Source organism: Alligator mississippiensis, chromosome 7 (assembly GCF_030867095.1).
Source record: "Alligator mississippiensis isolate rAllMis1 chromosome 7, rAllMis1, whole genome shotgun sequence".
Classification (NCBI taxonomy): domain Eukaryota; kingdom Metazoa; phylum Chordata; order Crocodylia; family Alligatoridae; genus Alligator; species Alligator mississippiensis.
Genome location: NC_081830.1, coordinates 18,310,044 through 18,336,221, shown reverse-complemented (window position 1 = coordinate 18,336,221; position 26,178 = coordinate 18,310,044). Strand labels below are relative to the sequence as shown.

The window sequence follows — 26,178 nt, the reverse complement described above, 5'->3', positions numbered from 1 at the left end:
TGTGCCGGGCTCCGCCCTGCCGGGGGCGGCTCCGGGGATCTGACACCGCCGCTGCCGCCGCGCCGGGGCCTCCTGGCCGGGCAGCGCCACGGGCACGGGGCTGGGGAGCGCCGGCGGGGTAGGTGCGGGGCCGGGGCCGGGGCCGGGGGAGAGGGATGGAGCCGCTTTGCATCTCCGCGCAGGCTCGGGGGGGGGCTGCAACCTTTCCGCTGCCCACTGATGCTGTACCCGGAGCAGTACGGGCCTTTGCAAGAACAATCTGCTTCCCTCTGTAGTGTTTTGGGCAAACAGCTGCTTCATTTTTCCACTCCCAATCGTCTGCAGCGCTAAGGCCAACGCTGAAGCTGTCCAGGACAGGGCCCAGCTGCAAGACCGTCGGACCTCAGTTTGAAAAGGGGTCGGATTAGAAGGGGAATTTGCTTTCAGTGCGACGGCTTTGCGGCTGATGTACACGGCTGGGAGACACGGAGTCCCTCTCCAAGGCTACCACTGACTCACAGCGCAGCCTTGGACAACTCACTTGACCTTTGTGCCTAGTTTCACATCAGTAAAGCGGATAAGCTTACCTAGGTGTTTGGGACACTGCAAGGACAGGATCCTTCATTGGAAAGGGCTTTGTGACTCAGCTGGAAGGAAGGATGGACAGATACAGGAAATACCCTTTGAAAGTAAAGGCGGCATTGTTCTGGGGCAAGGTGTCTGTTCTGTGGTGTTATTCCTGGCCACGATTATTGAATTCAGTCTGGAGCTGACAGCTAGATCAAAGTCTAATTTTGCTTGCAAAATGTTACTGGCTTGGTGGCAAAAGTCAGGAACAGTTTGAACTGTTCCTAGGCTGTCTGCAATTTTTCTTAATACCCTTCTGTGCTCCCATGTTCAGAAGATTGCAGACTACCTTCTTTCCACTAAAAGTGCTGCTCTGGCAATCGTGCTTTTTGAGTAGTAATAAGACGTGGTTCTGCACATGGAAAAAGCAAATAGAGTAAAACTAGGAGGAATGAGGGATATTCAAGTGTGCTGTAGCAGATATTCAGTGGTGCTGGTTAGCACGCCATGAAATGTTTCTCAGAGAAAAGCTCGGCACGCTTACAAAGTTGAAGATGCAAGCGGCAAGAACACCGGAATGCTGATAAGGGACCAACATAACGGAACTGTCGCCGTGACTCCTAAAACGTTTCTCCCAGCTCAGTGAAGTATCTTTGCTTGGTGTCCAAAAAAGAACATTGTTCCTGGGTTGTCCTTTGTTTCTTACCACTGTTGATGGCTTTTGCCATCTTCTCACAGGCTCTCTTCATGTTTCTGTGGCAGTTTTATAGCCAAGCTGCGTGGATCCCTTGCCTTTTGGACTTTTTGTGCTTGAGTCAGCGGAGCCAATTGGTATCAGTCTTTTTTGTTCTGGGCCTGTCACAGATGCCTGCTGAATGCATCTTGGATTAGGATAACACTAAGCTCGCAACTAGTAAACTATCTATGCAGCTGGCCTTCTCTCATTTGTAGCTATTTATCAGTCAATCTGCTTTATTTGCTTAAAAACAGTGCCGGTCTTGGCAGGACTGTGTGAGTGCACCTGTATGTGTCTCTGTGTTTCTGCTCTGAGTCTTGGTAAACAACTCAGAGGCTCTTATAAAATAAAAATTCAGCATGTCCCCTTTCTCCCTTCCTTCATTCAGGCAGCGTGATGTCAGCCGTGGAACAGCAACCAGCAGATGCTTCCTTGTCATCCAATTCGTCCAGCTCCTTTGAGGTGATAGAGGCAGATGCTGCAAATAAGTACGAAGCCGTGGTTCCTCACTGGTTTTACTGCAAGGTCACAGATTCCCGAGAGAGATGGATCCCCTTCAGCACACAGGACTCGGAGAAGTTGGAAGCGGCCCAAAAGATGAGTAAGTTGAACATGCTTCTTGTGAGAAGCTTCTTAGCAGAGAGGTGTAGCAGGTCCTGGGCTGGTTTTTGCAACCACTCAGAGTCCCCATGCCTCCAGGCACGAGCAGGTAAAAACACTAGCAAATCCTGTGCCAAACCATAGTGCGCTGAGCAGGATGATCTCATAGGTTTGTTCAGCTTCAAAATCTATGAAGCTGTATTTTAAGTAACACTGTTTTTAAATATAGTAATATCTAATGTCAGAACCCTTTGGGGTTTTGGCATAAACAGGTAATGAGATAATTCATTATAGGCTCTGCACAAGTGCTGAATTTGCTAAAAATTTGACCCGCATTGTACTTACTAATGATACCTTGGAGCTAGAAGCCATAACTTGGAGAAATATTCTGAACATCCTGCAGTTTCTGTTCTTCCCTCTGGCATTTTAAATTGGACCAGATTATATTATTATATATCTTGCTGGGATCCTATGACCCCAGCTGACTTCCTGCCCTTTGGGCAGGGGGCTGGACTCGATGATCTTCGGAGGTCCCTTCCAGCCCTAATGTCTATGAAATCTATGAAATATTCTTTTGGAAGCATTCCTTCCTTAAAGGGGCCTGTTGATATTACTTTAAATACACAAACAAATAGTCCCTTTGGATACAGCCTATGTTCAGGTCTCATTAACTTAATGTGCACTCTTCTCATGTACAAGAGAGTATTAATTAGGTGAGAGGGAGTTATGTAGGAAGCAGCATTGGCTAAATTCCACCACTGGGAAGGCTGGCCCTTTAAATCTCCTGTTTTGCTGTGGATTTATCCTCAGGAAGAGGGCAGGGTTCTCCATTCAGCAGCTTAGATTCTTTAAGGGATAGTTTTATTCATATGTGTAGCATCTCTTGCATAATGATAGTGCTTACCCTGAGCCTTCTGGTGTCCCTCCATGTAAATACACTCACTTGCCCTTTTCTAGTCCTGCTCTCAGACTTCAGACATGCAGGGCCACAAAGGACAACCATCAGAGTAAAGCTTTAAAGTGCCTGGCCCCTCTCATCCTGTCACCAGTGCGCCAAGGTTCTGGATGTCAGTGGATGAGGTTAGTTCCTAGTGTCTGGTTTGGGCTACTATCAGCGTTCCCTCTAAGCTGCATGGCGCACGCGGCCATGCACACCACACAGCTTAGAGGGAATGCTGGCTGTCATGTATGGGTGATGTGTGCAGTTGAACACAGCATGCTGTGCCTGCAATCTAAATAATGGGGTCAGACCAGTCTGTAGCAGAATTAGGTCACTTCTCTGCTTTGAATGAATGTGGCTTTATCTGATCTCCTCTCTTTATTCCAGTAAGGAAGTTCTTTTTGAAAAGCAAAGCTATCTGATATTTTTGATGCCAACTAGGCTTTGCTATCAAGATATACACAGTTCCTAGGTAAACACCATGCATAAGCTACTGAAACCTGCCTTCCAATAGCTGCCGGAGTCCAAACCTTGATAACAAGCCAGTCTGGTCTGTTTGTGATTCATTTCAGCCCTTGTCCTTTGCAGGGAAAGACGATGAAGAGCTGGTAGTTCCGATATCAGGGGGCAGATACGATGTGCATTTGAAGCAGAGGCAATGCTATGCTGTGTACTGGGAGGAAGAGGTGTCCGAAGTAAGGCGCTGCACCTGGTTTTATAAGGGAGAAAAGGACAATAAGTATGTCCCTTACTCGGAGAGCTTCAGCGAGGATTTGGAGGTAAAGTTCCTTTATCTGATAACTTCCAGTCCATTCAGGCTACTCTCAAGCCTTCTGGGCTTTTACAGAAGTAATGGCAACTCCGTAACAGTCCAAGCTCCCTGCACCATGATCCTGCTTCAGGATGTGGGCTTAATAAGATGTTAGGGTTACCTTTGCCCTTCTTGCCAGCACTGCTGTAAACCCTGCAGCTCCCCTCTTCTGCCAGTGTCTCCGATGTAGCTGGGTCTGTCAAGCTGCAGACATGTTTGCTTTCCTCTGTTCTTGACTGCTGTAACTTCCTGTGTTGATCTAATGTAGGACCTGGTTTTGCAAACACTCCCACTCACCAGTCAACTAGGCAAGGCAAAATGTCCTGCAGAAGCCAAGGACGTGAATAAAGTTAGTCACGTGGAAATGGGAAGGGTCAGGATCACATTCTGCTGAAGCAGAGACCTGATACCATAGAGCCCTGTCCAGAGCTAGCCTAGAATGAGGGGCCACAGGAGATGAGACAAGCCTCTCCAGTGGCAGAGTTCCCATGGAAACATGTCTGCCTGCCTCACCAGGGATGCTCTTCTCCGCAGGAAGCTTACATGATCGCTGTAACTCTGGATGAGTGGAAAAAGAAACTTGAGTCCCCGAACAGAGAAATCATTATATTGCACAACCCCAAGGTAAGGATGATCTGAATGCTTCCCAACCAGGAGCTGGGGCAGAGCCCGGTGAATGGAGGAGAGGACACTGCATGTCTCTCTTTGCCTTCTGGTTTCAGGGCTGGTCCACACAGTTCTTATCTGTATAGACACCAGTCTGGTTGTGATGGTACTTCTCATCCCCTTAGCTACATGCTGTTTTATAAATGGACAAGCTGGCATCCAATGGGATGGGTGACTTGCCCAGGGCCTCACAGGACACTCATTAGCAGAGCAGAGAAATCAACCCAAATCCTCAGGCATAACATTGCCTTTGTTGCCAAACTGGTCAGTTGCCTTAAAACACACATACACATGCCGCATAGGTAAGGCCTCCCCAACTTCACAGAAGCCTTGTAACTTGTGATCCATAGCTGTAGTTAACCTGCCAGGAGCTCAGTTGTTTTGGAGACGAGAACATGTCATTTTGTTTTGAAACTGGTACAGTTCAGAACATTGGCTTGCAGAGGCAGCTGAATACCTGCAAACATGGTTCCCCAATTTTAATTGAGCACGGAAAGTGCAGTGCAAAACTGAGTTGTACAGAAAGTTTGACTATAGTGTAGCACAAGTGCAGAAAGGGCTTGGGAGAACAGAGCATTGGCGGTATATGTTTAGGAGCAGTGACCTCTGTCCATTCAGGATTGGTGTCAACCTCTGTCCTTCCTTATGAAATGCCTGGAAAGGTTTGCCCTCGCTGTGTTCTTGCTCGTGCGCTCTGGTGTGATCTTGATGAGACTGACCAGGTGTATCGTGGGCTTTCTGTCCACCTGTGCAGAAGATGCTTAAGCTACTTGCATTCCAGCATGCTAACATACTTCTCTTCCTGCTTTCCAGCTTATGGTGCACTACCATCCAGTAACTGTCTCTGACGACTGGGGTTCAAGCTCTGCAGAGCAAGGGCGGCCAAGAACCGTGAAGAGAGGAGTAGAAAACATCTCTGTGGACATCCATAGTGGTAGGTGAACATTTTCCCCACCCTGCATCCGTCAAAGCTGCAGAGGCCACTTCCTGGGTTTTCTGTGGCTCTGTCCATCCTGCCCTTTGGATATGGCTTCACAGAAAGTTTCTTTCTAGCTTGAAAATCTTAAACATGCAGCTTGCTTCTGGGGACATGGTGAGGATGCCTTGTCTCACTGAAGGAGAAATTTCCTCCTGCTCTTTCACTGGCATTAAGGAAGGCCAGAGGCTTTGGTCCAGTGCAGGCCCCATTGTGCCTGATGCGCTGTGCAGACACCTGGTGACAGACTATTTAGGTCCCAACAAGTTTACAATCTACAGAAACCTGAGGAGAAGCTGGGGCAGAGGGTGGAAGCAAGGCAAGAATGGAGCTCCTGACTTCTGATAGCTAGGGCCCTTGAAGTCTTCTCAAATTGGGACCCCAGTATCTTGATTACTGCAACTCAGCTGCAGAATCCTTTGCACTCATCTGTCTCATTGCAATGGTACTGAAACCTAGAGAGGGCATTGCCTTAGGGTTAGGTTTGGGGCTGCTGAAGTCCCACTGTACCTGTCTTGCCGTCAGAGACACTTTGCAAAGCAGCAAGTGTGATGTGCTGTTGTCCCTCTGTAGAACAGGGGTAAGGCTTTTCACTTCCTGGAGTGAGGGCAAGGGAGGGGTTTGTGTAGTATTTCAAGTACACAAAGCTGTTCAGCAATGCGAAGCATTGTTGTTGTACCTGTGATACAAAGCAGTGACAGAGCCAAACTGTCCCCTTGTACCTGGGACTGTTGTGACCCCCCCTCTCACTCGAACTGTTGCGAGTTCCATGGGCATCCTGCAGCAGGCAAAAGGACAGCGTGGCAGATCAACAGGTGCTGGGTTTATTACAGCAACTAAGTTAATTGTTTTTCCCCCTCTCAGGAGAGCCTGAGCAGATCGACCACCTGGTTTTTGTAGTTCATGGGATTGGGCCGGCGTGTGACATCCGGTTCCGAAGCATCATTCAATGTGGTGAGTGCGCAGAGCTGTAGAGAAAGAGGCAATTTCTGTGTTTCCTCCTGGAAAGAGCAAGCAAGCAGGGGGATGATCGCCTTCACAGAGGGAACAGTGACATCCAGGGTACGCTTGGGTTCAGCATGGTGCCTCTCTTGTTACAAGGAACGAGAGCAGGTTAAACTACTTCAGGTCAAGGCGAGATTTCTGAGTTTCAGTCACCAGTGTCCTCACTAAGCACAGTGAGTGCAATAGGTTGGTTTGGGGAACTGGCTGAATCGGAGCTTGAAACAGTGCTCTCTTTCTCTTCCCAGTGAACGATTTCCGGGCTGTGTCCTTGAGCATGCTGCAAGCCCACTTCAAGAAAGCCCAGGAGCAGCAGCAGATCGGCCGGGTGGAGTTCCTGCCTGTGAACTGGCACAGCCGCCTGCACTCCACAGGGGTGGACGTGTAAGTAAATTCTTGCTTACAAGAAAAGAGCTGCAGCAGTTGCTTGACTAGACGCGCAAGTCTCTCTTGCAGCACCTGTTGCAGTGGGTGCTGACTAAAGCAATGGAACCTGGTCTAGTACCACTACACACCATTGGGGCCTGGGTACAGTCTGTAGCACTGATCTATCCAGTTGTCTGACACAGCCAGACCCATTCCAGGTTTAAAACACACCACTGATGGTCTGCAAGCATATAAAGTTGTTGGTCCTGGCTCAAGTTACAAGAAGAGAGAGCAGGTCACTGGGAGTTGGATACCTGGTTCCCCCCGGAAGAAAGTTTTTAGCCAGAAAACCCTGTTCTGTGGTTCATGTGGGGAAGGGAATGGAGCATGGCCAGTGCATATGCATAGTGCTGAACTATCAGGACCTTGTATCCAGAGCTTTTCTCCTCTCTAATCCTGAGGACTGGTCTCATAACCAGGATTTAGTGATGAAACACTGCCCCATTAAAGCCAGTGGCAGAATTTCTCTGTACTTAGCTAAGGCCAGGATTTCAGGCCGGAAACCCAGCAGGTAATTGCCGTAGGTGGTTCTGGTGCCTGCACTCTCTCTTAGCATCCTGCTTTGCCTTGTGTGCAGAGACCTGGAGCGAATCACCTTGCCAAGCATCAATCGCCTACGTCACTTCATCAACGACACAATCCTGGACGTCTTCTTCTACAACAGTGCCACCTACTGCCAAACCATTGTGGACACAGTCGCTTCTGAGATGAATCGCCTGTATCTGCTCTTCCTGCAGAGAAACCCTGACTATAAAGGCAGGGTGTCCATTGCAGGTCACAGCTTAGGTAAGGGGTGCAGCCTGGTGAGGGGACCAAGCATGGTCAATCTGCAGGATGTTGCTTGCAGGCACTTAGTACAAAGTCTGGGGTCTGGTTTTGAATCCAAGTTCAGTTCTGTGGGAGAGGCAGGAGAGACCCCCTCCCCCCCCCTCCTCTCACTCTGGAAGGGATATGACTTGTAAACATGCAGATTCATGTGTGAGACCTGGGACTCTCCTCAGTAACTGCATGTGGATGTTTTCTTAGGATCACTTATACTGTTTGATCTCCTGACAAATCAGAAAGCTTCCTCTGAGGATGAAGATGGCAAGGAAAAGGTAAGTTCTCCACTGGTTGCGTGTGTCCCTTAGCCTGCAGACTGAGGGTGTAATCCATGGGCTACATCCCCATGCCAGTGCTGGCATAGGTAACTGCTGCAGGGCACAAAGTGCAGGGCGGGTTGGTCACTGCACAGCTGTGCTCCTCTGCTTGTGCAGGAGAGTGACTGCAGGTCCTCTGCACTCTGCTGCCCAGTATCAAACCTGGGAAAGAATCTTCGAGTGTTGTTGCAGGCTAGCTGTAACTACTACCCACCTGTCTGTATTCACAGGGGTCCCAGACAGGTGCAAGCCACGGGGCAGATGCCAGCGGTGTGAAGGAGATTCTGGAGAAGCTCAAGCTGTCTGAGTACAGCACAGTCTTTGAGAAGGAGAGAATGGACAGACAGGCACTGGTAAATCACCATCCTAGCAGGGTGGCTGCTGCTCTTGCACATCGTATTACTCACCTGCCAATCTGCTGTCCCCCTGCACCTAGTGCCGGGAGCATTTTCACACACCTCTTTCTTCGAGGTCAGCTGGAGTAGAGCTCTCCTGCACTGGTGCACCCTGGGTCCTTCTTAAGTGCATTGGTGATGCTAAGGCCGAGCACTTCATAGACTCGGAGGCTTTGGACTTTGTAGGAATGCTCCGTGAGCTGCAGGGCGGTTTGGAGGCACTTCTGCCTAATGCACACTTGGGACTGATTTCAGGGCCCTCCCTGCCACACTCTGGGCGTGTCTACATGTGCAGTTAACTGGAGTTTACTACTACCCATTCTTATTGTGCTGGTCTTTATTGCTGCCAGGCGTGCTGTTTGAATATGCACCCAGGACCGCAGCACATTGAGCTGAGTCAGAGCAGCCCCAGCAGGCAGGGAGGCAAGGGTGGGGGTCAGCCTGCCAGCCTAGGGCTCCTCCCCCTGCTGGCTCAATCTGCTACACAGAGGCTGGCTGGTGCATGAGAGTGCTCCAATGCAGGGCTAGCTGGCAGGCAGCCCCCACACTGAAGCACCCTCATGCCCCAATCAGCCACATCAGCGTCTACACATGTGGTGCTGCAGAGTAAAAAAACTCCACAGTAGCGTAGTACTTACATTTATAAGTTTCCTGCGGTCAAATAGGGCTGCATATGTAAATAAGTGGCATTTACTGCAGAGCTAATTGATCTACTCCGCAGTAAATGTTTCATGTAGACACGCCCTCTGAGGAGCATGTCTGGAATGGTCCCCTTGTGAGCCACATTCTAAAGTGCTCTGCTTCTGTCTTCTCAGTGAACATCAGGTGGCTTCTCCAGGGAGGAAGGAGTAATATTTTGGCTGCTTGCCTCCTGTAACAGAGCAGTGACTAACATGCCTGTGACTTACTGTTCAGCTCCTGTGTACAGAGCAAAATCTGAAAGACATGGGCATTCCCTTAGGCCCGAGGATGAAGATCCTTCACTACATCAGCTCTGAAAGGGAGACACAGGTGCGTGGTCTGCTGAGGTGACCATTCCCATCACAAACCACCTCCCCTTCAGCATAGGGCATTGGTGCTTGCTCTGGTTCAGACTCCTTCATTCTAGGCATGCATTTGTCAGGAAGCAGTACAAGCTCCCTAGTGCAGTGGTCCCCATCCCTGGCTTGCAGGTAGTGTGTTGGTCCTGGCCTCAGTAACAATACTAGAAGCAGAGAGCAGGGCCTTACAGGAAGAGAAGCTACTCGGCTGAAGAATGCTGGGGAGCTGTGGTGCTGAATGCCCAGGGGAGAACTGGAGCAGTTTCCTGTTTCCATCACTGCAGGACACTAACCATTGGGCACAGATCATTGCTGGGAACAACGGAGAGGGCAGGACTGAGTCTGAGTCATCCGCAGGGCCTGGCTCTGCCGGCAGCAGGAGCAGTGGGAGGAACTGCCCATACCCAGATGTCAGCTTAGGACAGGTAACTGCACAGCTCACTCACACCCACCAGTAATCCATGTGCCACTCTGGCTGTGTGTGGGCAGACAGGTCCCAGCCCACTCCTCCCTGCCGTGCACCTTGGCCATGTCCTAGTTAGGAGTGGTGATCCTGCCGTATCTGCAGAGATTCTGCCACTGTTCCTGGACTGCAGGGAAAGAGGTACCTTGTTTAGTCTTGTGAGTAGCTTGGAACTTGTGACCAGAGTGAGTAGTCCCCGCATGGGTGAAAATCTGCAGCATCAAAGCCTTTGATACCCCAACGCTGGCCTCCCCTGGCCACTGTTCAGAGAGCCTGCCTTGTCTTTTGTACCATTCCTCCTAAAGAGGTCCCAGAGGCTGCTGAGTTCATTCCCATTCCAAGTAGTGTTAGGCCACAGCTGCTACTGTAACAATTACATCCTTGAGGGACAAGCTTACACTTTACCCACTGACAACTCCCACGGTGCCGTGAATACCAGTGAGGCGCTGCTCCTCACTGCCTCTTACCTCACCTCTGCTAGGTCTCAGCCAACTACCCACAGCTCATTTACAAGCCTGCTATCTTCTTTGCTTTCGGATCACCCATCGGGATGTTCCTCACTGTGCGAGGTGTGAAAAGGATCGATCCAAGCTACAGCCTCCCCACTTGCAAAGGCTTCTTCAACATCTTTCATCCGGTACGTGGAATCGGCAGTCACGGGACTAGTGCTCATACACTGGCTCCTGAGTGGAGACGAGACAACAGACCCACACGGGGAGGCCAGCGACTAGTTGGGACCCCGGGTACCCCTTCCCCTGAGTCACTTGTTGCAGTCAGCACAGTGGATGGGAGTCGGGCAGCTAAAGCTGCCCCTGGTCCTTAGAGCTCCAATGGCACCTTCTGCATTAACCTTGTTACTAGGCGATGCCTGTCTCCAAACCATAAGCAGCAGTAGGTAAAAGATTCCCTAGGCTGAGTGGTTTCTCCCTAGAGGAAATGGGGGCATCTGTATGTGGGTCACAAGCCAGTACTAGTTGCTATTCTTCTGCACAGTTTGACCCCGTGGCCTACAGAATCGAGCCTATGATTGTCCCAGACATGGAGTTTGAGCCCATGCTGCTCCCCCATCACAAGGGCCGGAAGCGGATGCACTTGGGTAAGGCAGGCAAGCCTCCTCTCTCAGAGGTTGCTGTCCAGGTGAGTGTGGTCCCAGCCCTGCACACAGCATTCCCACTTATGGTGACCCCATGTGTTTCAGAACTGAAGGAAGGCCTGACCCGCATGAGCATGGACCTCAAGAATAACCTGCTGGGGTCCCTTCGTGTTGCCTGGCAGTCCTTCACTAGGGCCCCGCTGCCAGCCGTGGAGGCAGCCAGCACAGAGTGTGAAACTGAATCCCAGAACTGTTCAGACGGGCAAACAGGTGGGTGACATTAGCTGAGGAGACAATCAGTGGAGATTGAGAAGTGGTACAAGGCCAACCCAGGAGCTTTCCTCCTCGTCCTCCCCTACCATGCTTGGGGGGAGGCAGGGTGTGGAATACCAGGGAGGGCAATGAATTGGCCTGTGGTCACCTGGCTCCCTGGTCATCCAAGGTTGGGTTGCTTGCCTTGTTGCTAGTGCATTTCTGTTCCCACTGCCCAAGAACCTGGATGTGCTGGATGCTGTGAAAGCATGAGGCAAGGCCCCTTTCCCCCAGGAACCTGCCCTCTGACCCACGCCATGTGATCATGCTACCTGGATGAGGAGGGACTTTCTGGTGCTCAGAGCACAGATGGCATCTTGAACCTTCGCTTCCTCATGCTGCCTGGAGGCGACAGTCATGTCACTCTGGCCTTCTGCTGCAGTGTGGTACTCCTCTTGCAGGAGCTGTGTGGATTGCCTTCCCATCTAGCTTCTAGCCTGGGCTCCATTCCTGTTGCTGGTGTTGGCTATGGCACTGGCACTGATTCTGTGCTGTCACAGAATCAGTGCTGTCATCTGTGGTTGATTCTTCCAGAGGTGAAGCCCAATGAGCCCCCTGCTGCTGCAAAGGAAGAGGCCTCTCCTATAAATGTGGGAATGCTCAACGGTGGCCACCGCATTGACTATGTGCTTCAGGAGAAGCCGATAGAGAGCTTCAATGAGTATTTATTCGCCCTGCAAGGCCATCTCTGCTACTGGTGAGCTTCTTGCACTCTCCATCTGCTCCCTGGGGCCATCATGCACCTGCCATGTGCAGCTTTAAAGACAGGGTGGTAGAACAGGCAGAGTCAAGTTGCTTATAGACAAGCAGGTTACAGGACTGTCCTGTACTAGCCAGTGCCTCAACACAGGAGGGTATGCAGTGGACTGTCTCTGACTGTTAGCATGTGCAGATACTAATTCCAAGGCTTTCCATCTCCAGGGAGTCGGAAGATACTGTTCTGCTGGTGCTGAAAGAGATCTACCAAACACAGGGCATTATGTTGGATCAGCCTCTACAATGAAGGCACCGACCAGCTGCACTGTTCTTGCAACTTGATGTAAGTCACCTTGCTGCTAAGATGCCCTGTCAAATTAGAAGCTATTCATGCATTTGTGGCTTGTCTGGAGAGCACAATGCAGATATCCGACCCAGCTTAGACCCAGGCAGCATGGGAAGCAGAAGGAGGGTGGCAGCGTGAGCGGGCACTCTGCTCCTGCAAACGCATCCTGCTTCTCAGCAACAGTGACTGCCATCCTGGTAAACTATGTACCCTTCCTTCTTGCTTCCCTAGATGCACATATGTGACTCCTCACCAGGAAAGCCTGGATATCCTCTCTGCCTCCCCATCCTGTGCTGTTGCTGCCTCTGCATGCTGCTTCCTGACTACCTGCTGCTGCCTGGAGAGCTGGAAAGTTTCCCTTCTCTGTCCAAGGGGTAGGAATCCAGTGAAAATGTCTGCTAGAATATCCAGCACTGACTCAGCACCTGGGACCGACTGAGACTCCCTGTGGCATCGTGTCCCTGTGTCCCCATCAACTCTTTGGCTTGTCTGTCTTGTAAGTCGCAACACTAGCTGTTCCGGTGTAGATGTGGGATAGAGGTGGCCTGGATTGGGAACTGGAGACTGAGAGCCTCAAGTCATCTCCTGCATAGCAGGAGAACTGGACACTTGCAACCTTGAGACCTCAAAGCCGTAAATGGATTAGGTACCTGCTGTGCTATGGAAACAGAACCACAGCATCTTATGAGAGTGAATAAAGGATAAGGGGCTGATTTGTCATGGGAGAATGAGATATGGTCTCTCTCCTCCTCTTGCAATGCCATAAGGCAGTGCATAGGAGCAAGCACTCCCGACAGCTGCTAAGTGACTAGGGGTTTTATCATGACCCAGATTCTCTTCTAACCTGCTCTCGATCTGTTTCTGCACCCACCAGGTGCGCTAAGCAGGGTCCTGCATCAAAAAGAAAGTGGCATGTTCTCATACACCAAAGGAAGCACTTATAATTACCCGTTTCTTTAAGGAGGTGCCAAGTCGGTCAGCATGGCAGCCTCACCCCTGAGGCACTGTCCACGGCAGCTTTTAATGTGTTGGCACTGGCAGCAGCCTTTGTACAGAATCTTACACAGGTCTCTACAGCCAGGAAGGTTTGTGACAAAAGCCAGCCAGAGGTTTATCTTCATTTCCATCTGCTGACGTCCTGACCGTTGTTCCCCTCAGTTGTGTGTCTAGTTACTGCTTGCTGACTAGCTCTAGGACTAGCCGAACCACTGGGAATAAATCCCTGGGTCTGGACCACCATATGGCTTTCATCTCCTTTGCCTGCTGCATAACACTAATGCTGATGCAGAGCTCTGGCTGGGACCACTGACCAACAACTGGGGGAGGCCTGCGTCTCTTCTAGACTCTGCTCCCAACTCCAATCTCCTCCCAGGGGCCAGATGCCTCCTATTATTTTGTTCAGAGCAGAATTTGTACAAGTGGGAGGGGTCTGGGTCCCCCCCCGTAGGCATCTGTGGACCCTGTGCAGCAGAAACAAGACAGGACCACACCCCAGGGGTAGTTCATTAGCAGTGTTACATCCTGATTCAAGCATAAGCTGCTTAAGTGAAAATCCAACAGCCCATCAGCCAGGGTCCAGCAAGGAAGAGGGTCACAGTGCTGCATACAAGCACAGTCTACACACTCCCCTTTCTCCCTGGTTGCACTGATTCAGTAAAGGGAAGTGTCTAGCTCCGTTTTGGTTACGTTTTTATATGTGTATCTGTAGGCGATGTGATGATGTTGCCTCCAAGTTTATAGGAATGTCTTAAGGTCCCCAGTGGTGAAATTAAAGCAGACTTCTATAGGGAGCTATGACTGCAGTTTTAGTTCAGTGGCTGGGGAATCGTAATTGTCAAGGCAAGAAGGGCCAGAGATCCTGAAGAGATATATCCCTTGTAACCAAAGATGTACAGGGTCATTAACTGGCTAGACTGAACCCTGGCCTAGATACAGCATGGAAAAGCAAAGGTAGTGGAGTTAGTTAGGGTGTTGCTGTGTTTGATAGAGTTTGAAATAGATGCCCCAAGCGTGTTCTCTCTCAGTGATGACTGTATGTGGTGCCAGGCCTTCCCCATAGCTCCAGTCTGTCTTTTCCATGGTGTACGTTGCTCATGATCCCCAACCCCACTCCAGCCAAAAGAACCCAGAAACTGCTCTTGAAATGACGCTGCAGGGCTCAACCTCTGGTTAAAGCACCTCCTGCCCGTCTGTGGGAAGACAGTCTTGGCTGGGACGCACTGTCAGGAGCAGCTCTTGGAATTATGCACTTTGTAAACAGGAAAAGTTTAAATACATTTCAAATGTTATTTAATGTTTTTTTCCAGTAAAAGCTGACACGACTCTGTGGGGTGCCAAGCTTGTTTGTATAGGGAAGGGGGGGGGAAGGACTGATGCAGGATATTGCGTTACGGCCCAAAGTGCTGGCCATGTTAGTGCCCTAGTGCAGCTGTACCATTTGCAAACCGTATGCAAGGAAGCAAAAGCAGCACAGGTGAAAAGCACCCCATGCAGGGGGAGGGCCCTTCTGTAAGCTCAAAGCATGCCCTGGGAGGGTTTCTCATGTGTGCTGTGTCCTCTGCTCCCATGAACTGGAATGAAGAGCAGCCACCCCCCCCCAGGAGACTGGCCTCCCTTGCATTCAGAATGGTTTCCTAGGCCCGGCCCAGGCTCTGAGCTGCCACAAGCACTACAACTCCCAGTGAAAGCATCACACTCAGCTCTTTATTGGACAGTAAAAACACCAAGACGGGGACAGCGCAATAGTACGCGGGGCTGGAAGGGGCCTCCCAGGCCAGCGGAAAGCCCAAGCTCATCCCAACACACAACTGCCAGCCCCCCGTCGCACTGATCAGCGCAGCAGCTCCCTGTCCCCCTCCGGCAGGCTTGGCACTGCAAACCCACCCAGCCTCCCCCAACAGCAGGCATGGAGCAGGGCAGGTTCACAAAACAGGCCACAGGGACAGGAAGCCTGGGGCCTGATAAGCAGGACAACTCACCGCGGGCAGAGGTGATGGTCTCCTCTGGCTCTTGCCTGCCGCCCTTCAAGTTTCCTCTCCAAGCAGGCAGCAATTCAGTTCCCCAAAATATCTGTCCCTGTCCCCACCCTGTGGTCCCAAAAGCAGGAGGGAGGGAGGATCCCGCATGGTTGGAGCTAGCAGCGTCCATCCTGGCTATACACTGAGGAAGCCGGAGCTGGCCTGCTTGGGCTCCTCTGCAGGCAGCACCTTGGCCTTACCCAGGAAAGGCACATGGCACTCGGGGTCCGTCAGTGGCGGGTAGTGCTGCCGGTAGCAGAGGTAGGCGAGCACGAGGCCAAGGGCTGAGCCCACTACCACATCTGCAGGGCAAACACACACAGATTAGGGGCCCCCGTGGCTATAGTACCTCTGCAGATGCCCCTTCCACCACCGAGAGCCTGGGCCACTCCATACAGCCCTGAGCAGCACGGATGTGCCACGGCTGTACCCTGTCAGCCAGGGTTTCTTGTGCTGCCCCAACTCTTCTGTTAACCTCAGGACAGTCTCGCCCACACTGCCCCTGCTATCTCTGACCATGTCGCTGTCCCCAGTAGAGGCACGAAGCCAAGCAAAGGCACTCACCTTGCCAGTGGTGCTTGTAGTCACAGGTGCGAGACAAAGCGATGAGGCTGGCAAGGAGCAGCGGTGCCAGGAAGGTGCAGAGACGCCAGGCTTTTCCCTGTCCGCCAGGAGCAAAGCAGCGCAGCTTGCCTGCCAGGTAGAAGGCGGAAAAGGCCAGACCAGCGAAGGCGACTGGAAGGAAAACCCAGCACTTAGGTAACTGTGCTCCGTGGCCCCCACTCTGCCCTTCCTAGGGACCCGGGGCCCAGTACTTCCATTCCAGGAGTGCTAGCGGGGAAAAGCAGCTTCCAGTTCTTGAGACACAAAGAAACTGGGAGGACACAGCACTTCTGCTACATGGGCAAGGAAGGGCTGGGGTGGGGAGACAGTCACAGTGGGGCTGTGCACACTGAGAACGCTCTACGTATGGAGGGGGAAACGCATCAAGTTCCTAGTGCCTCCCCTCTCCAGAGCAGCCATGGAAAAGATTAGTGAGTATGCCCAAGGCTGCAGGGCAGGACGATGGCACGGTGGATCCCAGCCCCAGGCTCCCTCAAGCTTGGTTCTGCCCAGGGCTGCAGCACAAGGTAGTGCTAGCACTCACAGGAGGCATGCCCGCTAGGGAAGCTCTTGCGTCCCTCCGTCACCACGGCCACATCGCCCGTGCAGGCCAGCGCAGAGTTTGCCCGTCCATCTGGGAAGCAGCGATAGAAGAAGTCGGGGCGCGGCCTGGGGCAGGAGAAACAAAGTCTGTCACCCTGCTCCACGCAGGAAGGAGAAGCCAGAGTGGGGCCCACACAACCCGCTGCAAGAGGAGGGGGGGGGGCACCCTGGGACTAGCTGGTCGCAGCGTCTCAGTGGTGCTCTCACCAGGGCTGCATGCAGAGGCAAGATTGCTTCCCTTATGCGGCCTGACACCTTCCTCTCTGCACCGCAGCAGCAGCCAATGAAGCCGACCCAAGCCTGCTGCCCTCCAGCTCAGGGAGAAATCAAAGCGTGAGAGCATATTCATCCAGCACCCTGCTGGGGTGTTTCCAGAACAGCTCCCAGCTGGGAATAATCCCAGTGCAAGGGTAAGTACCTGTCCCTGGGTCCAGACCTCCCAAGGGCTGGGACTCTATAGCTAATCGCAGACAGCTAAACAACAACGCAATGCACTGGTGAATAAATAACTTCCTTACCTCCCCACGGCCAGCTTGACAGTGTTTGTGAAAACCCCGTTGAGGGCCAGTGCAAGGCTGGCAGCTGGAAGAGAGCAAACAGTGTCAGCACTGCCCCAGGCACGGTGCATGCTCCTATCTGCCCAGCTTCAGCAGTGGAAGAAGAAGCCATGTGGAAGGGAATGATGTTTGGCTGCTAACGCAGGGAAGCTCTTCCTGGCACGTGATCAGCAGGGCTTCCTGCCTGGAAGGACTGTAGCTCCACGTTCTGGGGACTGGCAGTATTTGGACTTCAACCTGGCATCCGGCAGGTGACCAAGCCTTTTTTAACACTGATCGTGAGTGCCAACGGGCGTCACTGCTGCCAGAAGCAAGGGTCTTACTGTCAGACCAAGGACCCCTGGTTTGAGGGCATGAAGTCTGCACAGGTCTCTATGAACAGCGACTGTCAGGGTGCTCACCTAAACAAGCCTCCTGCGTGTCTTCCCGGGTGACTTTCATGCAGAATCTTGCCAGGAGGATTGCCGACACAGGAGAGAAGAAGGAAATGAGCTGCAATAAAACAAAGGCACTGTAACAGCACAGGACGCACTTTCTGGAGTACCTGGCTCCCCACACAGCAATCTGCATGGGCCGCTCAAGGCAATTAAAAGCCTTTGCCCCAAAACCCATGCGCTTCCCCCCTCCAAACACAAGCAAGGTAGGAGAGGAGATCGCAAACCAAGCGCTCAGCTTCGCTGGCAGCAGTGCTATTAGCACAGTGGCTATCAACCAGGGGGCTGTGGTGCGGGCACTGCTGCCCCCACCACGGGCTGGAATTGCACCGCATGCCTCCGTTTCATTCCTTGTGCCCTTTGCAACACAAACAAACGAATCCTTGGTCTGCAGCCTAGAGCGGTTTGCTAAGGCAAAAAGCAAGACGAGGAGGAGGCCTGCATCTCAGAGGCAACAGATGCTCAGGGGTTACACATTCCTTTGCTCTGGTGGGCATGCCCTTGGCATGGGGTATGCTTTCTGCAGGTGCCCTGGCAGTCCCATGCACACAGCATGTTCTTCCAAACTGCGCCTGGGCTTTGTCCTGCTGCCTTTCCTACAACCTGCACCTGCCTCTGAAGGGAAACTTTGCTCCCACAGCCTCTGACTGTGTCCCACCAGAAGTTCTCCTACGGGGCAGACAGCTGTAAATCCTCTGGGTCACGGTACACAAGTCAGAGGTCTAGTTAGATGCCTGACGAACCCATTTGTGGCCAAGGCCAAATGGAGAGCGACACGGCAAACAGCAGCCGGCAAACAGCATCCCACAGAGACTCCCCCTCCTGGAAATCTTGTCAGCTCCAGGGCAATCAATCCCTGCTCGACCCAAACCCTTGCTATAACCCATCTTTTTCTGGCTTTGCCATCGCAGTTTCCTCTCTCTAGCAACCCGTTCCTGCGGAGAAGAGACCCAGACACGCTGCGGCGGACAGCTGGCTTCTCTCAATGAACAAAGGCATTTTAAAAAAGTCTCTCTTTTGGGTCCAAAAAGCCGTAATAAAACAAAAACTGCACGAAAAACATGCAGGGCAGCGGGGCCGACTCCGGACACCTCTGCAACTGACTTGACCCCGAGCTAGGGGTGAAGGCAGGAGGTGCTTGCTGGGGCGAAGGCAAGAGGTGCTTGCTAGGGCGCAGCAGAGGACTCACGAAGAGGGGCAGGGTGGGGACGCGGTCGGCCTGGACGTGCGGGTTCCTGTACAGCCACATCTCCTCGGGCTGGATGACGCGCTGGAAGGGCGGCAGCAGCTCCGTGACCCTGCGGGCGGCAGGAGAGAGGCGGGAAGCAGGCGGGCCAGGCCGGGCCCGGCCGCCCCGGCCCCTCCGGGCCCCGCACTCACAGGAAGGCGGCGCAGAGCAGGAGCCGCACGCACAGCTCGGCCGCCAGCACCGCCCGCCGCCGCCGCATGGCCCCGGCCCGGCTCCCGGCTCCCGGCTCCGCCCCGCACACGTGGCCCCGCCTCAGCCCCGGCGCCGAGCCCGGCCGCCGCCCCCTGCCGGCACCGCCGCGCACTGCGGGCCCCTCGGCCGCCCAGCGCCGCGTTCACACCTCGTCCGACGCGGACCGGCACGGCACCGCACCGCGCGTTTACTCCGCACGAACCAACCTTACTGCGCCGGGCGGGCACGCGCCTACGCGTGCGTACTGGTACTGCGCAGTAAATACTCAGAGCGCCGGAGCAGGTGGGGTTCCCCCCAGCAGCCAATCGCGGAGCTAGCCGCGAAACCGGAATGGCCCTGCCAAGGGCTGCACGGCCTATGCACCCCCTCTACAGCGCCAGCTTGAGCAGGCACTTGCTTGAGCAACACACAGGTATCAAATCTACGCCCTGTTCATGAACACTGCATGCCCCCCGAGGCTGGGGGGGGGAGGGGGGGGCAGCCAGGGGACAGGGTCACCCCCCACAGCCATCAGCAGCATCCAGTGGTGATGGAGCAGCCCCCCTAGATACTGACACTGCCAAGTGATAACTGTCCGCAGGCACTTTTTGCAGGGAGCACACTGCCAAGCTCAAGGGGTGCATGTACACTCCCTACCCATCGCCAATGGCCCTACCGGTAACTGCACAGTAACACATGTGTAAACACCTTGCTGCACAGTAAGACTGTGCATGTGTGGACCAACTTAAGACTAACTTTAGTCCCTAGTCAGGCCACACAGCATCAATGAGGTTTAACGGCTGCCTGGCTGCTGTGCAGTAACTTTAAGCCAGCATAAATGCAAGTGTAGACATGTCCAGTAAGGAGTGGAATAAGACTGGTGCCTAGCTTCATTTTTCAAAACCACCAATACTAAAAGGCAGCAAGGTGAACAAGCAAGAGCTCTTAGGAAGTTCCTAGGGACGTTTAAGGTTTATCGGCCCCGTTCCAAGAGGCGCTGTAAGCAGAGGCTAGGTTCAAGGGATTTATTTCCTATTTCCACGTTGCATGCGTAATTGAATTCTTTTAAACAGTTATCAGTTTGCCGATACCCGTTTCCATTCATTGGGTAGTCGGTCGTGGGTTTCTGCAGCACCTACCTAGCTTCGAGTCCAGGCTGCCCACCGACTGCAAAGCACGACAAACCTCACGCGCGTCGTTGGAACATTCAGAACAATTTATTGAAGTCAACCTCAAGCAAAATTTTATATCAGTGGAATGTCATTAAAAACCTTTCCAAATTAATCCTCACAGAAGCAAAAACACATCTGAATTCCAAAGTATTTGTAAAATAAAAAAGGCAACATCTCAGTAAATATAATGTACAAAAATTATATGGTCCTACCATCACACACATTCAGTAAGAAGCTAAAATATTACAGGCAAGTCTAAATACACTATAACTAGTTGACAATAAGCTATCTATATACAAGTTAACCAAGCTTTACAGGTTTCACACTATGCAAGAGAACATAGGCCAAACAACAAAACCCCCCAAAATGTTGTATATCTCCAAGTCTATGCGGCAACATCAAGTCATAATACAGTAATGCCCTAGTGGAACATCCCCAGGGAAAATTAACACTACTCTGTTAGTGTCAAGAGCTTCTAGTCAAGTTCCAGAAACTCTTTTAAGATATTGACTTTAGTGAATATTGATGTTTTACTATTAAAGACTCAAGTGATTTAGTTAAAATAACATTTCACAGAATCTACAAAGTTTGTTACAGATAAACAAAGTCTACAGAAATAACGACTCTACAAAGGTCATTGTTACAGATAAAGATTACATGGAAATGAAAAAACAGAATCTGTAGGTATCTGTGTTTGTTGTGCAATATCACTTGTGTGGAAACAAATGGGTTTAATTTCTCATAGCAACCTCAAATATGCACATACCCTTATACAAAAAAGACAAATCTTATTACTAGCCAGTTATAATAGTTATTTATCATCTTGGTTTTCAGTGGCAACATGATCAGTTCTCTTAAAAATGAAAAAATATGACACTAGATTTAAGACACAGATCAATATTATGAACATGGAGTAAATATTTCATCCAGTCTGTAAATCAAAAAAAGTGAATGAGAACTCCTTAAAACGGTCCAGTGCTAGGCTATTTAGCAGATGTTTGGGAGAGGACAACATATAGCCTTCTTGTCTTTCCAAGCTGGAAGGAGACATCTTCGCAAATGGAAGCTCTCTCACTCATTCGCACAAATGCAATCAGTACCACATGAGAAACAGTAATGAATGGCTTTGGCAAATTCATACATAATTTTCCCTTTTTGTCTTCACATGAATTATGCAAAAGTCTCCTAAATGAAACCCAGATACATAATTTTAGTTTGTGAATCTCTGCCGGGCCTCCGACCCTAAGAGCAGAGAGATACCCACTCAGGAATATAGGAAACAGCATTTTTTTTTAAGAAGAACATCTTGTATACATCCAAAGTTCCCAAGTGTATCGTAAGTGCAAACTTTTTGCTACACAAAAATAAATGGGGTGGGGTGGGGAAATGGATGTAATATTGAAAATAAAGGACATCAGTAAGTCAAAATGTTGCTGTGTCTCAAGCAATACACTTTTCTGTAAGAGCACACGTAAGTCTGAGACATCTGCTTTGAAAATCTCTCCCATTTGCCCTAGGTTCACTGTACACTGGGAGCGGAAAGTAATTTTAACTCAAGTTAAGAAAGGTAAAGAGACTTTCAATGTAGCATACAAAAATGTTATCTATGTATAAATAAAAAAAAGCTGTAAAATAAGGAACTGCAGAGCTTCAAGTACATTAAACCCTGAATTCAATGAGGCAGAGGTTTCAATGTTAAAGTGACTACTTCGTACCAGCCCCAGACATCCCTACCTCCCCTCCCGCCCCGCCTCCCTCACCCCACCCAGATATTTTTGTTAGGTTTCTTTATATACAGATTTTATGTTCACTATCAATTATGTCTAGTAATTTTGCCTTTCCAATTCCACCTGAAAACAAAAGGTAACTTGTTTTTAGTGGAAAGGCCACACAAAACATCATAACACCATCATACCAAGTTAACGGATTCTCTAAGACTGGTGGTAAAATGCAGAGAAGGTAACTTGCCCAGAAAACAGCTCTTACAGTTAGCTCTCCTGAGCTGCATGCGCCTTCCATTCCTGCATCCTGCTGGTAAGACAAGTCAGTATTACAGACTATCCAGAAGACAGCAGTAACCAGTTCTCACACCAGCTGACCCCAAAATTGTGGCGACTAAGCCTTACGGCTTTTGACCATGGTCTGCAGAGCCTCTGCTCTGGGTTAAAGGTGCATGCCCTGTAGGGAGAGCTCCAGTAAATGCACAATCTTGGATTTGACGAGCCACTCGGGTATTGCATTCCTGTGCAAACAGCACAATGATAAGATCCGGAGTCCGACGTTTACTAAAACCGTGACCCCATCTTAAAAGTTTAAGACAAATACAAAAAATCCAAAGGATGGAAAAAATGCAACTGGCGCTTCTTTCAAAATGAAGAGCTGCCCGAAAGTTATGTACAGTTGAGCAAAGTACTTTATTTGGCAGTCAGGAAGTAAAACCACTGACAGGTCTTTCCTCTGTGAAGCCCGTCCTAGGATCATGCACAGAAATCCCAGACCCAAGAACTGTTTCTTGTTCTTTCTGCAGCTTCGGCACCTCAAATCCCAGAGACTGGTAAATCAAGACATTAACATTTGTGCTAACTTTCTGATTTACTTTTAAAAAGTGTATGTTTTATTTATCTGCTTTAAAAAGACACGGCTAAAGTGTATATCTCAATATTTTCTGTGCATTTAGCATATAAAAACACCTACCCAGAACAATGAGAACCCCAGTTGTTATCACCAAGTTACTTCAACCAGATGTTCTCTTAGCTTCATTAAATGGTTAGAAGTTTCCCAACACCTTTGAAAAATTTGCCCTTTCCCCAATGGCTTGAAATCCAATGTCGCCCTGTCTTCTCATTCAGGTTTGAGCCCAGCCATTAGCTGCTTTTAAGCTACAATTTTCCTCGCAGAAAGGAAAACTACAGGAAGGACCTGCAAGAAGTCTGGAACAAACTGACTGAGAGATAAAGCAACAAGGCAGAGGAGCAACAATGGACTCCACGACCCCTGCAGCATTACAGCATTTGCTAAACTTTCAGAGGACCCTCATGAACTCAATATTCAATATGCTGGTATGTCACAAAGTTGACATTTCACAAGGCAATCAATGTTTTGGAACTGCATTCAGCTGGCTGCCACTCTCAAGTGCTCAGCAAGGTATTTTGGCACCATCTTTGCCATTTCACCCCAAACCACCACAAGACAGCATTGCTATACTATGGAAGAAAGCGCATTAGAACATTTTGCTATACAGTATTTGCAAAGTTCAGTGCACCATGGCTTACCATGCAAAGAAGCATCAAAACGTTACCAAGCTGAACAGTTTACTATGTAAAGTAAACAGATCAGGCCTCGGAGACGCTGTCGAAAGGTAAGAGCTATGTTTTGAATTTCAGAAAAGGTGAAATCCTTCCTTAAGAGCTGAGGAGACATTTATGTGTTTCTTAAATACATATTTTTTCAAAATACCAAAATATCGCACTGCTTACAAGCTAAATTAGTGTTTTAGACATTTATTTTAGTATTGACCAAAATGTAATGAAGTGCTCTACGCTTTCCGTGAGCCCTCGGTACCGTAAACTGACCTGAACGATCAAGAAAGATCGGTAGGATTACTCAACCAGAAAACCCAGAATGAGTTTATTAAAAAGGGATCTGGAAATTGTTCCAAGAAAATTAACTGCCAAGTCAGTTAAATGGCATTTCAGGTGCTTAAAAAACAAAACCCCAAACTGTAGTGTATTCTAATAATTGCACCAAAAAAATGAATAAAAAGCTACAAATGGGGGGGGGGGGGGTTGTCTTTTTTGTTTTTGGGAGGGGGTTGGGGGAGGGGTGTTGGTTGTGGGTTTTTTTCCTAAGATAAGGAGAGTTGAGAACAAGAAGGAAACCAGTTGAAGGCAAGAATCCCACATCTATTTTTTTCAAAGCCATTATTACCTATTCCCTAGAACCGAGACGTTACAATGTACCTGCAGTTCTCTGCAAGTGGTCTTCCAGAGAGAAGTTGAATGTTCTTCAGAATTAATGAAAAGGCATAATTCAGCCAGGTGCCAGTAATACTTTAATTAATTCCTTCCATTTGGGGATATTCTGCAACACCCAGTGGCTGAAAGTAAGTGTAAACTTAGCTAGAAATATTCGCATAACATAGCAGTTACCTGCAAATGAAAGAATTAGTCAACCACACTATCTAAACTGGGAGATACGCAGTGCTTTTTAGGACTGAGTGCCTTAACATGCACTAATTATATACCCTGTACATTTAGGAAGCACTTCTGAGAACCAATTTTTCACTAGTGGATTTAAAAAAAAAAAAAAATTAATGAAATTTATTCCCCCCCTCCACCCCTCCTGCCCACAATCATCTAGCCACTCTCTTCTCCCAAAACAAGCATCCACGTGGATTTGATCCCAAATCTCGTAAGCACTCAAGAACTCCCTTTAAGCAATGGGAGTTTGGGAACAAGGCAGTAAAGGATCCAACTCCAAGGGAATCGCCATGGAACCAATGCAGATGAGACAGCCGAGATGTCTCCGGGGCCCAAATCCACACCCAAACTGGCCAGTGACAGCTCCCAGTGACTTCACAAAATAAGACGAGGCCCTCAGCTGTGATGAGCATAGTGCAGCAGTCACATGACCAGGCTTCCCAAGAACACTGTCCAAACTGATTGAGGTGGAGAAACAGCCATTGCACAATTGTATTGTCTGCATTTCCTTTGTTCGTGGATACTGCCCAGTCTATTAATAAGGGGACTATTCTTTCTCCACTTTTCTATTAAAAAAAAAAAATCTAGTGACAGAGAGCACTTCCAAGAGGCAAGAGGATCATACTTCTAATTTCCATTACAGCATTATTCTGAATAAAAAGTTAAACATGATGATATGCAACCTACCTTCTCAAAATGCCTTTTAAGGTAAACACTACTGAAATGAAAGCATCTCATTGTCCACTGGTCTGAAATCCACATCTCTTTCTGGCATGATTTTTAAGTTGTGTGTGGAATGTGGAGGGTTTATTTTCTCTTTTTAGAAACTAGACATAAAAAGTTACACCAGCTTGGGTTTCCTACTCGATTCTTTTTTGTTTGTTTGTCTGTTTTTTGTTTTTTAAAAAGACAGGCTGGCTTACCACGACCACAACCCTCAACATCCTTTAAAATTAAATAAATAAATATCCTGCTATGTTTTGCTTTCTACACTCCAAGAGCATCTTCCTAACATATTATTCTTTTTACCATCCAAAGTTTAGCTTTTTTGTTCCTCTCCCCCTTTCCCCACCCAAGAAGGCCAAGACATTTGTTTTCCAACAGTAAGAGCTGCTATAGCACATTCAAGGGTAAAGTAAAGGACAAACAATAAAAACTGGACACCACTGACTGCTTCTGTCTGCCAAGATGAGATGGTCCCTTCCCCAGTGCCAAGGCAGCTCCACTGAGGAGGACTGAATGTGTCAGAGCAGTCTCTTCAAGTTCATCACTTGTTTGCCACTTTTTTCCCCCTAAACCAACTTATTCCTTCGCTTCTTCCCTGGGACTCTGTGGTTCCAATTTGCATTTGATCCTGCTCCAGTACTCAGGGGCCACAGGAGATGTGGGGTCATGTGCAGAGCAGCAGAGGCGGCCATCCAAGGCAGAGGCCATGAGGGCTCCCTTCTCGTGATCCTTACAGAAAGAGTGAGGGCAAAACTCACAGAAGGAAATGGCAGGATTGCCACAGATGTCACACTGATGCCAAGGACATTCCCACTTTCCTGAAGGTGGCAGGTGGAAGGGAGAAGAATAAAGGAAAGAGAGAGAGAGTCAGTGCTTATCTGGAATACACAATGGAAACAGGCTTCAATCCCCACCCCACGTAACAATTATTCGGATCTAAGCATAAAGACTCTTTCCAAAAGCCAGTTCTTTGCGGCCTTGCTGCATGTTTGTCACTCTCACAGATCAAACTTGTTCTACCTTTTCTGAGCCTCGCAGAGCTTCAAGTAGAGCACCGCTGTACACCCCCCCCCCCCCCCAAGTACAATTTGTTTAAAAATAGTAAACAATCTTTCTCTGGGTAATCTGAGTCCTGACTGCAGACAGGTGCCTCTCAACATAAGGAGTCAAGCAAAAGTAACAAAATGCAAAGAAAGAGATTGATCACAGGACAAGACAGAAAATGTAGACACAGCTACTGATTTCAAGTATCATGTGATT

At 49.7% G+C, this 26,178-nt stretch overlaps 3 protein-coding genes across 9 annotated transcripts in view; 1 reads left to right on the top strand and 2 right to left on the bottom strand.

Moving 5' to 3' along the window:
• Window positions 1-14: 14 nt before the first annotated feature.
• Window positions 15-14,509, top strand: DDHD2 (DDHD domain containing 2). 4 transcript variants are annotated; one of them, XM_014595299.3, is made up of 18 exons: window positions 24-118; window positions 1,671-1,883; window positions 3,411-3,601; window positions 4,168-4,257; window positions 5,113-5,233; window positions 6,140-6,229; window positions 6,526-6,661; window positions 7,281-7,489; window positions 7,730-7,800; window positions 8,073-8,195; window positions 9,153-9,248; window positions 9,562-9,702; window positions 10,222-10,377; window positions 10,734-10,836; window positions 10,939-11,103; window positions 11,680-11,842; window positions 12,067-12,184; window positions 12,419-14,509. In XM_014595299.3, exons 2-17 carry the CDS (start codon window positions 1,679-1,681, stop codon window positions 12,146-12,148), a joined length of 2,142 nt encoding a protein of 713 aa, XP_014450785.1. In that variant the 5' UTR covers window positions 24-118; window positions 1,671-1,678; the 3' UTR covers window positions 12,149-12,184; window positions 12,419-14,509. The 4 variants fall into 4 exon arrangements, with proteins under 4 accessions (XP_059586656.1, XP_059586657.1, XP_059586658.1 ...); XM_059730673.1 differs by lacking the exon at window positions 9,153-9,248 and having other exon boundaries at window positions 15-118; XM_059730674.1 differs by lacking the exon at window positions 9,562-9,702 and having other exon boundaries at window positions 15-118.
• A 359-nt stretch (window positions 14,510-14,868) lies between these two features.
• Window positions 14,869-18,880, bottom strand: PLPP5 (phospholipid phosphatase 5). Its single transcript, XM_014595305.3, has 7 exons — window positions 18,782-18,880; window positions 18,591-18,699; window positions 17,369-17,459; window positions 16,929-16,992; window positions 16,352-16,476; window positions 15,769-15,939; window positions 14,869-15,506 (listed from the first exon to the last, which is right to left on the bottom strand). The coding sequence occupies exons 1-7, from the start codon at window positions 18,847-18,849 to the stop codon at window positions 15,340-15,342; spliced, it is 795 nt and encodes a 264-aa protein (XP_014450791.1). The 5' UTR covers window positions 18,850-18,880; the 3' UTR covers window positions 14,869-15,339.
• Window positions 18,881-20,019: 1,139 nt separating this feature from the next.
• The window catches only part of NSD3 (nuclear receptor binding SET domain protein 3), a 54,646-nt gene continuing 48,487 nt past the window's right edge, over window positions 20,020-26,178 (bottom strand). For all 4 annotated transcript variants that reach the window (XM_059730668.1, XM_059730667.1, XM_059730669.1 and 1 more), the window contains one exon: window positions 20,020-25,736. In XM_059730668.1, the coding sequence (XP_059586651.1) occupies window positions 25,495-25,736 (242 nt within the window). In that variant the 3' untranslated portion in view covers window positions 20,020-25,494. The remainder of the gene's footprint in view (window positions 25,737-26,178) is intronic.